The sequence below is a fragment of the Pristiophorus japonicus genome, chromosome 3 (assembly GCF_044704955.1).
Source record: "Pristiophorus japonicus isolate sPriJap1 chromosome 3, sPriJap1.hap1, whole genome shotgun sequence".
Lineage (NCBI taxonomy): Eukaryota > Metazoa > Chordata > Chondrichthyes > Pristiophoridae > Pristiophorus > Pristiophorus japonicus.
Window position 1 is genome coordinate 7,381,038 of NC_091979.1, and position 15,633 is coordinate 7,396,670.

At 51.8% G+C, this 15,633-nt stretch overlaps 1 protein-coding gene across 3 annotated transcripts in view; it reads right to left on the reverse strand.

Annotated features, from left to right (window-relative positions):
* Positions 1 to 7,666: 7,666 nt before the first annotated feature.
* The window catches only part of smarcal1 (SWI/SNF related, matrix associated, actin dependent regulator of chromatin, subfamily a-like 1), a 46,478-nt gene continuing 38,511 nt past the window's right edge, over positions 7,667 to 15,633 (reverse strand). For 2 of the 3 annotated variants that reach the window (XM_070875160.1, XM_070875159.1), the window contains 5 exons: positions 15,307 to 15,409; positions 11,536 to 11,718; positions 11,079 to 11,179; positions 10,186 to 10,279; positions 7,668 to 8,872 (listed from right to left, as the gene is read on the reverse strand). In XM_070875160.1, the coding sequence (XP_070731261.1) occupies positions 8,645 to 8,872; positions 10,186 to 10,279; positions 11,079 to 11,179; positions 11,536 to 11,718; positions 15,307 to 15,409 (709 nt within the window). In that variant the 3' untranslated portion in view covers positions 7,668 to 8,644. Of the gene's footprint in view, positions 8,873 to 10,185; positions 10,280 to 11,078; positions 11,180 to 11,535; positions 11,719 to 15,306; positions 15,410 to 15,633 lie in introns of all 3 variants that reach the window. The other variant, XM_070875161.1, reaches the window with a different exon arrangement.

A 15,633-nucleotide genomic window follows, 5' to 3' on the forward strand; every position in this document is an offset into this window, starting at 1 on the left:
GGCCTGTATTCACTGGAATTTAGAAGGATGAGAGGGGATCTCATAGAAACATATAAAATTCTGACGGGACTGGACAGGTTAGATGCAGGAAGAATGTTCCCGATGTTGGGGAAGTCCAGAACCAGGGGACATAATCTAAGGATAAGGGGTAAGCCATTTAGGACTGAGATGAGGAGAAACTTCTTCACTCAGAGAGTTGTTAACCTGTGGAATTCCCTACCGCAGAGAGTTGTTGATGCCAGTTCATTGGATATATTCAAAAGGGAGTTAGATATGGCCCATACAGCTAAAGGGATCAAGGGGTATGGGGAGAAAGCAGGAAAGGGGTACTGAGGTGAATGATCAGCCGTGATCTTATTGAATGGTGGTGCAGGCTCGAAGGGCCGAATGGCCTACTCCTGCACCTATTTTATATGTTTCTATGTTAATACAGTCTGTAATGCTGCCTTGCTGCTCTGGAGTTGGGTTGTTGCTTAAGGCTCAGAAACACCTTGTGCTTGTGATCTATTAGCTCTTGGATCTCTTGGTCATTCTCATCAAACCAGTCCTGGTGTTTCCTGGTTGAGTGACCGAGCGTCTCTTCACAGGCACTGGTTATGGTGGCCTGGAAGGCAGATCAAGCGCTGTGGGCATTCTGCGTTTCAGGGTCATCAAGGCACGCCAGGTTAGCTGTGAGGTGTTGGCTGTATAGGGCTCTCTTAGCTGGGTCTTAAGTCCCCAGTCGTTGATTTTTCTGCGGCACTGCTTCTGTTGCCATCGCCTCTTTGGGGCTACGTTGATGTTGATGACGGAACGGATTAGGTGGTGGTCCGTCATCGGCTCCTGTCATGGCACAGGTGATGTGCATGTCCTTGCGATCCCTGGGTCCGACAATGACATATCGAGCAGGTGCCAGTGTTTGGAGTGAGGGTGTTGCCACGATGCCTTGTATTTGTACCCCTGGGGGAACAAGGTGTTAGTGATGACATGATCGTGTTCTAGACATTTTGTCAGGAGTAGGGTACCGCTGGAGTTGGCTTTCCCTACTCCCTCTCTGCCAATCACGCCTCCCCCGAGGGCTGTGGCCTTGCCAAACCTGGCATTGAAGTCACCCAGGAGGATCAGTTTGTCGTCCGTAGCGACGCGAGACAGGGATTGTTGGAGGCTGGAGTAAAAACTCTCTTTGGTCTCATCTGTCGCATTGAGTGTCGGGGCGTACGCACTGATTAACTGTGGCACATTGATTCCGGGATAGGGTGAGTCGGAGAATCGTGAGAAGTTTGTTAACCCCGCAGTCTCTGAGGCGGTCGACCAGCTCGTTCTTGATAACGAAGCTAACTCCATGGAGGCAGTGTTATTCCTCTGGTTTCCCTTTCCAGACGAAGGTGTAACCTCCACCTTGTTCCTTGAGCTGGCCTTCCCTTGCCCGCCGGGTCTCGCTTAGGGCGGCGATGTCAACATCGAAGCGCCTAAGTTCCTGGGCAACTATGGCGGTGCGGCGTTCCGGCCTGTCGCTGTTGGGGCTGGGGTTGTCCATGAGGATCCTGACGTTCCAGGTCCTGAACTTCATGTTAGAGGAGTGGAAGGTGCCTGTGCGCGAGTTCTTTTAACATGGGTGGTCGTTGCACACCGGCAACCACACGGGCTTAGCTGAGCAAGGTCTTGGTCCAGTGGCAAGGGGGTCCAAGACGACTGGAGACCAGGCACTGTTGTGTGAGCCGAGTTGCCCATGGCGAGATGTTGGCCGCAGGCTCGGCACTGAGTAGCGCCCTTTGGTGAGGTGGTAGGTGATCCAAGGACATATGACTGGAAGATGGTCACCAGGGTGGCAGCTCCCCTGCTGGAGTCTGTTGCCATGCAACATCTTTTCACCCCCAATCCACCCCCTTTCCACTATTTAAGCTTCCCCTTGGTCTTAATAGGTCCTAATAGGAGGTGCATTTCTTACCCTAAAACCCAAATCCCACAAATTTGGGCCTACCGCAGGCGCGAGCCTTCCTTCCATCGGCGACGGGACCACCCTCCAACCAGCGGCGCCTCTTTATTCTCTAGCGGCAACTGGACCTCTTCTCCCCCCCCGTGACGACCGGACCGTTTCTCCCCACAGGACGTGGCCGACTCAGCTGCTCCTCCAGCGGCGATCGGGTCCCCTCCCCTCCAACGGCGATCGGGTCCCCTCCCCTCCAACGGCGATCGGGTCCCCTCCCCTCCAGTGGCGATCGGGTCCCTTCCCCTCCAACGGCGATCGGGTCCCCTCCCCTCCAACGGCGATCGGGTCCCCTCCCCTCCAACGGCGATCGGGTCCCCTCCCCTCCAACGGCGATCGGGTCCCCTCCCCTCCAACGGCGATCGGGTCCCCTCCCCTCCAACGGCGATCGGGTCCCCTCCCCTCCAACGGCGATCGGGCCTCCTCTCCTCCAGCAGCGACTGGACCTCTTCTCCACCAGCAGGTGGCGAGCACAATGGCTGTGACCACCCTGACCTCCTTCCACTCTGAACACCCGGACCTCCATCCCAAAAAAATGGACCACAATCACTCTCCTCCTCACTGTTCACTACACTTCCAAGTTTTGTGTCATCTGCAAATTTTGTTATTGTGCCCTGTACACCAAAGTCTAAGTCATTTATATCCAGAAAAGCAGTGGTCCCAGTACCAACCCCTGGGGAACACCACTGTATACCTTCCTCCAGTCTGAGAAACAACCGTTCCCCACTACTCCCTGTTTCCTGTCACTGAGCCAGTTCCCTATCCATGCTGCCACTGTCCCTTTAATTCCACGGGCTTCAACTTTGCTGCAAGCCGATTATGTGGCACTTTATCGAACGCCTTTTGGAAATCTTTGTACACCACGTCAACCGCATTACCCTCATCAACCCTCTCTGTTACCTCGTCAAAAAACTCAATCAAGTTACTTAAACACGAGTTGCCTTTAACAAATCCGTGCTGGCTTTCCTTAATCTACACTTGTCCAAGTAACTGTTCATTTTGTCCTGGATCTAAAACCTTCCCCACTACCGAGGTTAAACTGACTGTCCTGTACTTGTTGGGGGTTTATCCTTGCACCCTTTTTTGACCACGGGCGTAACATTTGCAATTCTCCAGTCCTCTGGCACCACACCCCGGAGGATTGGAAGATTATGGTCAGTACCTCTGCAATTTTCACCTTTACTTCCCTCAGCGTCCTAGGATGCATCCCATCCGGTCCTGGTGACTTATCTACTTTAAGTACAGCCAGCCACTCGAGCACCTCCTCTATCAACTTTTTGAACCATGCAGTATCTCAACTACCTCTTTCACTATGACTTTACCAAGGAAGAAGATCCGACCAAAGAAATAAGCAAAGTAGTATAATGGTTAAAAATAATTAAAGCTTCTCTATCTTAATGCAAGGAGCATTCGTAACAAGACGGATGAACTAGTGGGACAAATGGAGATAAATGGGTTTGATCTTTACAGAGATGTGGTTGCAAGGTGACCAAGGTTCCAGGTAAACATAGAAACATAGAAAATAGGTGCAGGAGTAGGCCATTCGGCCCTTCTAGCCTGCACCGCCATTCAATGAGTTCATGGCTGAACATGCAACTTCAGTACCCCATTCCTGCTTTCTCGCCATACCCCTTGATCCCCCTAGTAGTAAGGACTTCATCAAACTCCTTTTTGAATATATTTAGTGAATTGGCCTCAACAACTTTCTGCAGTAGAGAATTCCACAGATTCACCACTCTCTGGGTGAAGACATTTCTCCTCATCTCGGTCCTAAATGGCTTACCCCTTATCCTTAGACTGTGACCCCTGGTTCTGGGCTTCCCCAGTATTGGGAACATTCTTCCTGCATCTAACCTGTCTAAACCCATCAGAATTTTAAACGTTTCTATGAGGTCCCCTCTCATTCTTCTGAACTCCAGTGAATACAAGCCCAGTTGATCCAGTCTTTCTTGATAGGTCAGTCCCACCATCCCGGGAATCAGTCTGGTGAACCTTCGCTGCACTCCCTCAATAGCAAGAAGGTCCTTCCTCAAGTTAGGAGACCAAAACTGTACACAATACTCCAGGTGTGGCATCACCAAGGCCCTGTACAACTGTAGCAACACCTCCCTGCCCCTGTACTCAAATCCCCTCGCTATGAAGGCCAACATGCCATTTGCTTTCTTAACCACCTGCTGTACCTGCATGCCAACCTTCAATGACTGATGTACCATGACACCCAGGTCTCATTGCACCTCCCCTTTTCCTAATCTGTCACCATTCAGATAATAGTCTGTCTCTCTGTTTTTAACCACCAAAGTGGATAACCTCACATTTATCCACATTATACTTCATCTGCCATGCATTTGCCCACTCACCTAACCTATCCAAGTCACTCTGCAGCCTCATAGCATCCTCCTCGCTGCTCACACTGCCACCTAACTTAGTGTCATCTACAAATTTGGAGATACTACATTTAATCCCCTCATCTAAATCATTAATGTACAGTGTAAACAGCTGGGGCCCCAGCACAGAACCTTGCGGTACCCCACTAGTCACTGCCTGCCATTCTGAAAAGTACCCATTTACTCCTACTCTTTGCTTCCTGTCTGACAACCAGTTCTCAATCCATGTCAGCACACTAACCCCAATCCCATGTGCTTTAACTTTGCACATTAATCTCTTGTGTGGGACCTTGTCGAAAACCTTCTGAAAGTCCAAATATACCACATCAACTGGTTCTCCCTTGTCCACTCTACTGGAAACATCCTCAAAAAATTCCAGAAGATTTGTCAAGCATGATTTCCCTTTCACAAATCCATGCTGACTTGGACCTATCATGTCACCTCTTTCCAAATGCGCTGCTATGACATCCTTAATAATTGATTCCATCATTTTACCCACTACTGATGTCAGGCTGACTATAATTCCGTTTTCTCTCTCCCTCCTTTTTTTTTAATAAGTGCGGTTACATTGGCTACCCTCCACTTGATAGGAACTGATCCAGAGTCAATGGAATGTTGGAAAATGACTGTCAATGCATCCACTATTTCCAAGGCCACCTCCTTAAGTACTCTGGGATGCAGTCCATCAGACCCTGGGGATTTATCGGCCTTCAATCCCATCAATTTCCCCAACACAATTTCCCGACTAATAAGGATTTCCCTCAGTTCCTCCTCCTTACTAGACCCTCTGACCCCTTTTATATCCGGAAGGTTGTTTGTGTCCTCCTCAGTGAATACCGAACCAAAGTACTTATTCAATTGGTCTGCCATTTCTTTGTTCCCAGTTATAACTTCCCCTGATTCTGACTGCAGGGGACCTACGTTTGTCTTTACTAACCTTTTTCTCTTTACATATCTATAGAAACTTTTGCAATCCTTCTTAATGTTCCCTGCAAGCTTCTTCTCGTACACCATTTTCCCTGCCCGAATCAAACCCTTTGTCCTCCTCTGCTGAGTTCTAAATTTCTCCCAGTCCCCAGGTTCGCTGCTATTTCTGGCCAATTTGTAAGCCACTTCCTTGGCTTTAATACTATCCCTGATTTCCCTTGATAGCCACGGTTGAGCCACCTTCCCTTTTTTATTTTTACGCCAGACAGGAATGTACAATTGTTGTACTTCATCCATGCAGTCTCTAAATGTCTGCCATTGCGCATCCACAGTCAACCCCTTAAGTATCATTCGCCAATCTATCCTAGCCAATTCACGCCTCATACCTTCAAAGTTATCCTTCTTTAAGTTCTGGACCATGGTCTCTGAATTAACTGTTTCATTCTCCATCCTAATGTAGAATTCCACCATATTATGGTCACTCTTCCCCAAGGGGTCTCGCACAACGAGATTGCTAATAAATCCTCTCTCATTACACAACACCCAGTCTAAGATGGCCTCCCCCTAGTTGGTTCCTCGACATATTGGTCTAGAAAACCATCCCTTATGCACTCCAGGAAATCCTCCTCCACCGTATTGCTTCCAGTTTGGTTAGCCCAATCTGTGCATATTAAACTCACCCATTATAACTGCTGCACCTTTATTGCATGCACCCCTAATTTCCTGTTTGATGCCCTCCCCAACATCACTACTACTGTTTGGAGGTCTGTACACAACTCCCACTAACGTTTTTTGCCCTTTGGTGTTCTGCAGCTCTACCCATATAGATTCCACATCATCCAAGCTAATGTCCTTCCTAACTATTGCATTAATCTCCTCTTTAACCAGCAATGCTACCCCACCTCCTTTTCCTTTTATTCTATCCTTCCCGACTGTTGAATACCCATGGATGTTGAGTTCCCAGCCCTGATCATCCTGGAGCCACGTCTCCGTAATCCCAATCACATCATATTTGTTAACATCTATTTGCACAGTTAATTCATCCATCTTATTACGGATACTCCTTGCATTAAGACACAAAGCCTTCAGGCTTGTTTTTTTAACATCCTTTGTCCTTTTATAATTTTGCTGTACAGTGGCCCTTTTTGTTCTTTGCCTTGGGTTTCTCTGCCCTCCACTTTTCCTCATCTCCTTTCTGTCTTTTGCTTTTGTCTCCTTTTTGTTTCCCTCTGTCTCCCTGCATTGGTTCCCATCCCCCTGCCATATTAGTTTAAATCCTCCCCAACAGCACTAGCAAACACTCCCCCTAGGACATTGGTTCCGGTCCTGCCCAGGTGCAGACCGTCCGGTTTGTACTGGTCCCACCTCCCCCAGAACTGGTTCCAATGCCCCAGGAATTTGAATCCCTCCCTGCTGCACCACTGCTCAAGCCATGTATTCATCTGCGCTATCCTGCGATTCCTACTCTGACTAGCACGTGGCACTGGTAGCAATCCTGAGATTACTACTTTTGAGGTCCTACTTTTTAATTTAGCTCCTAAAATTCATTTCGTAGGACCTCATCCCTCTTTTTACCTATGTCGTTGGTACCAATGTGCACCACGACAACTGGCTGTTCTCCCTCCCTTTTTAGAATGTCCTGCACCCGCTCCGAGACATCCTTGACCCTTGCACCAGGGAGGCAACATACCATCCTGGAGTCTCGGTTGCGGCCGCAGAAACGCCTATCTATTCCCCTTACAATTGAATCCCCTATCACTATCGCTCTCCCACTCTTTTTCCTGCCCTCCTGTGCAACAGAGCCAGCCACGGTGCCATGAACTTGGCTGCTGCTGCCCTCCCCTGATGAGTCATCCCCCTCAACAGTACTCAAAGCGGTGTATCTGTTTTGCAGGGGGATGCAGGTACTTGATGTTTTGAAAAGACAGGCAGAATGGTGAAGGGTGGGTGGGAGCCCTGATAATACAAGAATGACATAAGGACAGTAGAGAGAAAGGATCTCGGCTCAGAAGATCAGGATGTACAATCAATATGGGTGGAGATAAGGAATAACAAGGTGCCGAACACACTGGTGGGAGTAGTCTATAAGCCCCCGAACAGTAGCTATACTTAGTGTTTGATGAGACAGTGTCGACGTCCTCAACACTAACATCCTTCACTTTCAGGAGCAAATAATAAGTTACTCTTTTTAAAAAAAAAACACTTATTTCTAATAATGTTGTAATGAATTTATCAGAAGTGAAATCTCGGTGTGTCTAAAACATTCCAACAATTTCCTAACATTGTATAGCTCCTGTTATAAGGAAACCCGTAGAATTGTCAGGAGTAATGTTGGGTTGGATTTGGAAGGAGCTGTGAGGTGCAGCTCAGAGATTTATCAGGGGAGTGGCGATAACTCAAGCCATACAATGCAGACCCCAGCCGTGTCTCTCACACCCCCCCTGCTGCTGGCAATGGGCTGTGAATGTGCTGCGAGATCTGTGGCCGTGTAAACCAACGATAAAAATTGTAAAAATCCCTCAACAGTAACCAGAATTCCTCAACCGACCGATTCTCAGCATCACTTTCAAAAAAACATTTTCTCCAGTCCACGATTTAATTTTTTCTATTTTATTTACAAATTGTGCAATTCAGTAAGGGGTTTATATAGGCCCCCAGGGCGCACACAGACCCCCAGGGCGCACACAGACACAGACCCCCAGGGCGCACACAGACACAGACCCCCAGGGCGCGCACAGAGACACGGATCCCCAGGGCGCACACAGAGACACGGACCCCCAGGGCGCAAAGACAGACACGGACCCCCAGGACGCACACACAGACACGGACCCCCAGGACGCACACACAGACACGGACCCCCAGACAGACACGGACCCTCAGGGCACGCACAGAGACACAGACCCCCAGGGCGCGCACAGAGACACGGACTCCCAGGGCGCGCACAGAGACACGGACCCCCAGGACGCACACACAGACACGGACCCCCAGGACGCACACACAGACACGGACCCCCAGGGCGCACAGACAGACACGGACCCCCAGGGCGCGCACAGAGACACGGCCCCCCAGGGCACGCACAGAGACACGGACCCCCAGGGCGCGCACAGAGACACGGACCCCCAGGGCGCGCACAGACAGACACGGACCCCCAGGGCGCGCACAGAGACACGGACCCCCAGGGCGCGCACAGACAGACACGGACCCCCAGGGCGCGCACAGAGACACGGACCCCCAGGGCGCGCACAGAGACACGGCCCCCCAGGGCACGCACAGAGACACGGACCCCCAGGGCGCGCACAGAGACACGGACCCCCAGGGCGCGCACACACAGACACATTGGAATTTCTTTTCCAAATCATCGCTTGCTCTATTTCAAAAAATACTCCTCAATCCGTCTCTTCTTAAGGGGACTCTCTGGAAAATTAGTTTGTGGCCCAGTGTCGGTGTGGGGCCCAGTGTCGGTGTGGGGCCCAGTGCCAAGGTGAGAATCAAAACAGATATCAGCAGTCTCGAGGAGAAGAGATTCATCATCGGCCTCTTCAGAATCACCGAGAGCAGTCTGGAAAAAGTCCACCACTTTTGTCTGTCTTGGACCCTACAGAGAAATACAATCCTGGTCACAAATAACTCTGGGTAAAAGTACCCAAACTGCACAGGCCCTGCTCGAGTCAAATAAACCAAAACCATCCCCAACCTAGCGAGTGACCCATCGACCCAGAGAGTGACCCCCCGACCCGACCTTCGACCCTGAGTGACCCCGACTCCGACCTTCGACCCAGAGTGACCCCGACCTTCAACCCAGAGAGTGACGACCCCAACCTTGGACCCTGAGTGACCCCCCCCGACCCCGAGAGTACCCAGCACAGGCAAGTATGGATCTGCAAACCTGCTCCTTCTACACTGTCCCATCAAACACTCCCAGAGCAGGTACAGGGGGTTAGATACAGAGTAAAGCTCCCTCTACACTGTCCCATCAAACACTCCCAGGGCAGTTACAGCACGGGGTTAGATACAGAGTAAAGCTCCCTCTACACTGTCCCCATCAAACACTCCCAGGGCAGGTACAGGGGGTTAGATACAGAGTAAAGCTCCCTCTACACTGTCCCATCAAACACTCCTAGGGCAGGTACAGCACGGGGTTAGATACAGAGTAAAGCTCCCTCTACACTGTCCCATCAAACACTCCTAGGGCAGGTACAGGGGGTTAGATACAGAGTAAAGCTCCCTCTACACTGTCCCATCAAACACTCCCAGAGCAGGTACAGGGGGTTAGATACAGAGTAAAGCTCCCTCTACACTGTCCCATCAAACACTCCCGGGGCAGGTACAGCACAGGGTTAGATACAAAGTAAAGCTCCCTCTACACTGTCCCGTCAAACTCTCCCAGGGCAGGTACAGCATGGCGTTAGATACAGAGTAAAGCTCCCTCTACACTGTCCCATCAAACACTCCCAGGGCAGGTACAGCACGGGGTTAGATACAGAGTAAAGCTCCCTCTACACTGTCCCATCAAACACTCCCAGGGCAGGTACAGGGGGTTAGATACAGAGTAAATCTCCCTCTACACTGTCCCATCAAACGCTCCCAGGGCAGGTACAGCACGGGGTTAGATACAGAGTAAAGCTCCCTCTACACTGTCCCATCAAACACTCCCAGGGCAGGTACAGGGGGTTAGATACAGAGTAAAGCTCCCTCTACACTGTCCCATCAAACACTCCCAGGGCAGGTACAGGGGGTTAGATACAGAGTAAATCTCCCTCTACACTGTCCCATCAAACACTCCCAGGGCAGGTACAGGGGGTTAGATACAGAGTAAAGCTCCCTCTACACTGTCCCATCAAACACTCCCAGGGCAGGTACAGCGCGGGTTAGAAGATGAAATGCTGAGTTAAGGAATCAGTTATTTACCCGGTAAAAATAATCCGTGGTTTCAGTCTCTGAAAAGTTGTTTTCTGACAGACCAGCCTCTCCAAGAACCTTCATCTTCTGCTGAACCAGGGGCCTGAGGAGATATTTAAAGGAGAGTTTAGTGAGTGGCTACAATGCTGACAGAAATCTGACAACAGTTAATCCACAATTCGCCTCGTGTTCCCTCCTCAGCTCCACCACAATCTTCCTCCCCCCTCCCCCCCCCTCCACTAACCACACACCCTCCCCCCTCCTCCTCCACTAAACCCCCCCTCCACTAACCACGCACCCTCCCCCCTCCTCCTCCTCCACTAACCCCCCCCAACCTCCACTAACCACGCCCCCTCCCCCCATCTCCCTCCTCCTCCACTAAACACCCCCACCTCCACTAACCCCCCCCCTTCCACTAACCCCCCCCTCCACTATCCCTCCACCCCCTCCTCCACTATCCCTCCCCCCCTCCTCCACTATCCCTCCCCCCCCTCCTCCACTATCCCTCCCCCCCCTCCTCCACTATCCCTCCCCCCCCTCCTCCACTATCCCTCCCCCCCTCCTCCACTATCCCTCGCCCCCACCTCCTCCTCCACTATCCCTCCCCCCCACCTCCTCCGCTATCCCGTCCCCCCCCCCTCCTCCACTATCCCTCCCCCCGCCTCCTGCTCCATCCCTCCCCCCGCCTCCTGCTCCATCCCTCCCCCCGCCTCCTGCTCCACTAACCCCCCCAATCCCTCACTCACTGCCCCCCGATCCCTCATTCACTGCTCCCTGCTCTGACACACTCTCCCCGCCTATCCTCCTCCCCGGCTTTGGCCTGAGGTAAAGTGAGGGTTCATGTTGCCGAGAAGCAGGTTCTCAAACTCGGTCACATGGACAGCACGCTGCCCACATCTCACCACAGGTAATCGTCAGCAGTGCCCCTGGCCACCAGGTAATGGATATCCACACAGCTCGTCTGGCCGATTCGATGAACTCGGTCTTCAGCCTGAAAGAGGATCTACGGAGCCAGGAAATGAGAGAAGAGCGATGTGTCAGCAAACAGTGAAACGTTCCACCCACAACATGGGGCCTCAAAGCAAAGAGCTATCCAGCATCTCCCCCCCCCACCCCCGGCCTCACCCTCCCCCACCACCCTCGGCCTCCCAGCCCCTCCTCCCCCCCTGGGCTCCCGGCCTCCCAGCCTCCCAGCCCCTCCCCCCAGCCCCTCATCCCCTCCCCCCGGGCACCTAACCCCCCCCCCCCTCTCCCAGCTCCCAGCCCTAGAAAGGCAGCGGATACATTGAACCCACCTCTCTCCCTGCCCGCTCCCTCCCTCCCTGCCGACCCCACTCTGGGCCAAAGTCTCTCACTTACGCCAGGGTTCCAGAAAAGCTCAGCGATGACGACCAGATCAGCAGAGGAGAGAGTCAGACCCATATTGGCGGCAGTGATGGAGAGCACAGCGACACAGCGCTGCTCTGATAACTGGAACTGGTCGCACAGTGACTGACGGTCAGAGGAGGAAGTGGAGCCATCAATACGGATAAATGCAACTGCCTGCAGACAAAGCAATCATTCAAACTTTGGTTCATAGAATCATACAACACAGAAAGAGGCCATTCGGCCCATCGAGCCTGTGCCGGCTCTTTGAAAGAGCAACCCAATTATTCCCACTCCGCGCTCTTTCCCCACAGCCCTGCAGTTTTCACGCCCTCCAAGTATTGATCCAATTCCCAGTTTGAAAGTTACTACTGAATCTGCTCCCCCCCCCGCCCCTTCAGGCAACAACTCACTGCATAAAAAAAATTCTCATCTTCCCTCCTGGTTCTTTTGCCGATTATCGTCAATCTGTGTCCGTCTGGTTCCTGACTCTCCTGCCACAGGAAACAGTCTCTCTCTCTATCTACGCTATCAAAACCCTTCACATGATTTTGAACACCTCGATCAAATCTCCCCTCAACCCTCTCTGCTCTGAGGAGAACAACCCCAGCTTCTCCAGTCTCTCCACGTCACTGAACTCCCTCGTCCCTGGAAGCATCGAGTCAATCTCCCTCTGCACCCTCCCCTTGACACCCTTCCTAAAGTGCGGTGCCCAGAATTGGACACAGTTCTCCAGCTGAGGCCGAACCAGTGCTTTATAAAAGGTGCAGCATAACTTCCTTGCTGTTGTACTCTGTGCCTCTATTTATAACGCCCATACGCTCTTTAAAAACAGACTTCTCAACTTATCCCGCCACTTTCAAACATTTGTGTACATCCACCCCAGGTCTCTCTGTTCCTACGCCTCCTTTAAAATTGTATCCTTTAGTTTTATTGCCTCTCCTCAGACTTCCTACCAAAACACATCACTTCACACTTCTCTGCTTTAAATTCCATCTGCCATGTATCCGCCCGTATCACCGGTCCGTTATTATCCTCCCCATTTGGTATCCTTGTTTGCATGCCAGACACGAGACTCCCAAAGCAAGCGCTCTACTCGGAACTCCTTCACGGCAAGTGAGCCAAAGGTGGGCAGAGGAAACGTTACAGGGACACCCTCAAAGCCTCCCTGATAAAGTGCAACATCCCCACCGACACCTGGGAGTCCCTGGCCAAAGACCGCCCTAAGTGGAGGAAGTGCATCCGGGAGGGCGCTGAGCACCTCGAGTCTCGTCGCCGAGAGCATGCAGAAACCAAGCGCAGGCAGCGGAAGGAGCGTGCGGCAAACTAGTCCCACCCTCCCTTTCCCTCAGTGACTATCTGTCCCACCTGTGACAGACTGTGGTTCCCGTATTGGACTGTTCAGCCACCTAAGGACTCATTAAGAGTGGAAACAAGTCTTCCTCGATTCCGAGGGACTGCCTGTGATGATGACGCAAGTCACAGAAAGTTAACATGCAGATAGCAATAGGAAAGCAAATGACATTTATTGCAAGTGGGTTGGAGTACAACAACAACTTGTATTTATATAGCCTTTAACATCCCAAGGCGCCTCACAGGAATATTATAAAGCACAAAGTTTGACACCGAGCCACATAAGTAGAAATCTTGGAGGAAAGAGAGGTGAAGAGGTTTAGGGAGGGAGTTCCAGAGCTTGGGGCCCAGGCAACAGAAGGCACGGCCACCAATGGTGGAGCGATTATAATCAGGGATGGTCAGGAGGGCAGGATTTGAGGAGTGCAGAGATCTCGGGGGGTTGTGGGGTTGGAGGGGATTACAGAGATAGGGAGGGGCGAGGCCACGGAGGGATTTGTAAACAAGGATGAGAGTTTTGAAATCGATGCGGTGCTTAACCGGGAGCCAATGTAGATCAGTGAGCACAGGGGGTGATGGGTGAGTGGGACTTGGAGAGAGTTAGGACACGGGGCACAGTGGGGTGATGGGAGAGTGGGACTTGGAGAGAGTTAGGACATGGAGCACAGGGGGTGATGGGAGAGTGGGACTTGGAGAGAGTTAGGACATGGAGCACAGGGGGTGATGGGTGAGTGGGGCTCGGTGTGAGTTAGGACACGGGGCACAGGGGGTGATGGGAGAGTGGGACTCGGTGCGAGTTAGGACACGGGGCACAGGGGGTGATGGATGGGTGGAACTCGGTGCGAGTTAGGACACGGGGCACAGGGGGTGATGGGTGAGTGGAACTCGGTGCGAGTTAGGACACGGGGCACAGGGGGTGATGGGTGAGTGGAACTCGGTGCGAGTTAGGACATGGGGCAGCAGAGTACATGCACAAGGAAGTCTTACAGTTAAATATGGGGCTTTGCTGAGACCACATCTGGAGTACTGTGCACAGTTTTAGTCTCCTTACCAGAGGAAAGATATACTTGCCTTAGAGGGGGTGCAACAATAGTTCACTAGATTGATTCCTGGGATGAGAAGACTGTCCTATGATTTAGTAGATTGAACTTATACTCTCTGGAGTTTCAAAGAATGCGAGGTGATCTCATTAAAATACAAGATTCTGAGTGGGATTGACAGGGTAGATGCCGAGAGGTTCTTTTCCCCGGGCTGGGGAGTCTAGAAATAGCGGGCACAGTCTCAGGATAAGGGGTCGGCCATTTAAGGCTGAGATGAGGGGGAATTTCTTCACTCAGAAGGTGGGGAACCTTTGGGATTCACTGCCCCAGAGGGCTGTGGATGCCGAGTCTCGGAATATATTCAAGGCCGAGAGCGACAGATTTTGGGAGTCTAGGGGGATTGAAGGATATGGAGATCAGACGGGAAAGTGGAATTGTGGTCAAAGATCAGCCATGATCTTATTGAATAGTGGAGCAGGCTCGAGGGGCTGTAAGGCCTACTCCTGCTCCTAATTCTTATGTTCTCACGTCTCTGTGTGTAAGTTCATTGGTGCTGGGCAATGTTCCCTTTAAGCCGTGCAGCCGGCTCACGAGCTCTTAAATAGGAAAAAAACCATGCATATGGCATTTTTTGAATGAGCAGCTCCAGGGGGCACGCAGGGGGCTGGGTGCAGTCAGCCCAAAGCTCAGACCAAAGATCCAAGGGGCTACAAGTTTCAGAACTGGGGGATCACCAAGAGGTCAGGTGCCAAAGGGCTGGGAACTTGCGAGGGTTGAGTTCAGAGGTCACAATGTGGTGAAATGCAAGTCCTGAGCTTCATTAAAGAAGATATGAAGTTGAGGAGGAGAGAGAGAGAGGGGGAGGGGCAAAGGGAGTTAGGTCACAGATCCACCAAGCTCTCGTTGAAAGGCAGAACAGGCTCGAGGGGCTAAATAGCCTCCTTCTGTTCCTACGTTCCGACCCCATCAAACCCTTTCAGGTCACCCCTCAACAGAAAAGCGCCCAGCCTGCTCAACCTTTCCTAATCATTATGACCTCTCAGTTCTGGTATCATACTTATAAATCTTTTTTTACACCTTCCCCAGTGCCTCTATATCCCTTCAATATAGACCAGAACTGCACATGTGTTGTCTTACTAGGGTTCGATACAAGTTGACCATAACTTCTCTGCTTTTCAATTCTATCCCTCCAGAAATAAACCCCAGGGCTTGGTTTGCTTTTTTAATGGTCTTATTAACTTTTAGTCAGCCGCATCCATCCCCGAACAGAACCCAGCATCACACCACTCCCAAACCCGCTCCGTTTGATGTTACACGTTACATGCCCATTACTGACACTCAAGCCCCGGGGGCAGGGAATACCTGGCATTACCTTTTCTTCCAGAGTGTCACACAATGCGTCCAGGACCAGCTGGTGATGACCAAACACCAGGAACTTCTCTCGGCCGCTCTGCAGCAAATCCTTCACGTAATCTCTGTAAAACAGTGACCCCAGTAAATCCCATCCCGCGGAGGGGAGGGGGTTCCGGGGACGGACCTCCCGCGGAGGGGAGGGGGGTTCCGGGGACGGACCTCCCGCGGAGGGGAGGGGGTTCCGGGGACGGACCTCCCGCGGAGGGGAGGGGGTTCCGGGGACGGACCTCCCGCGGAGGGGAGGGGGTTCCGGGGACGGACCTCCCGCGGAGGGGAGGGGGTTCCG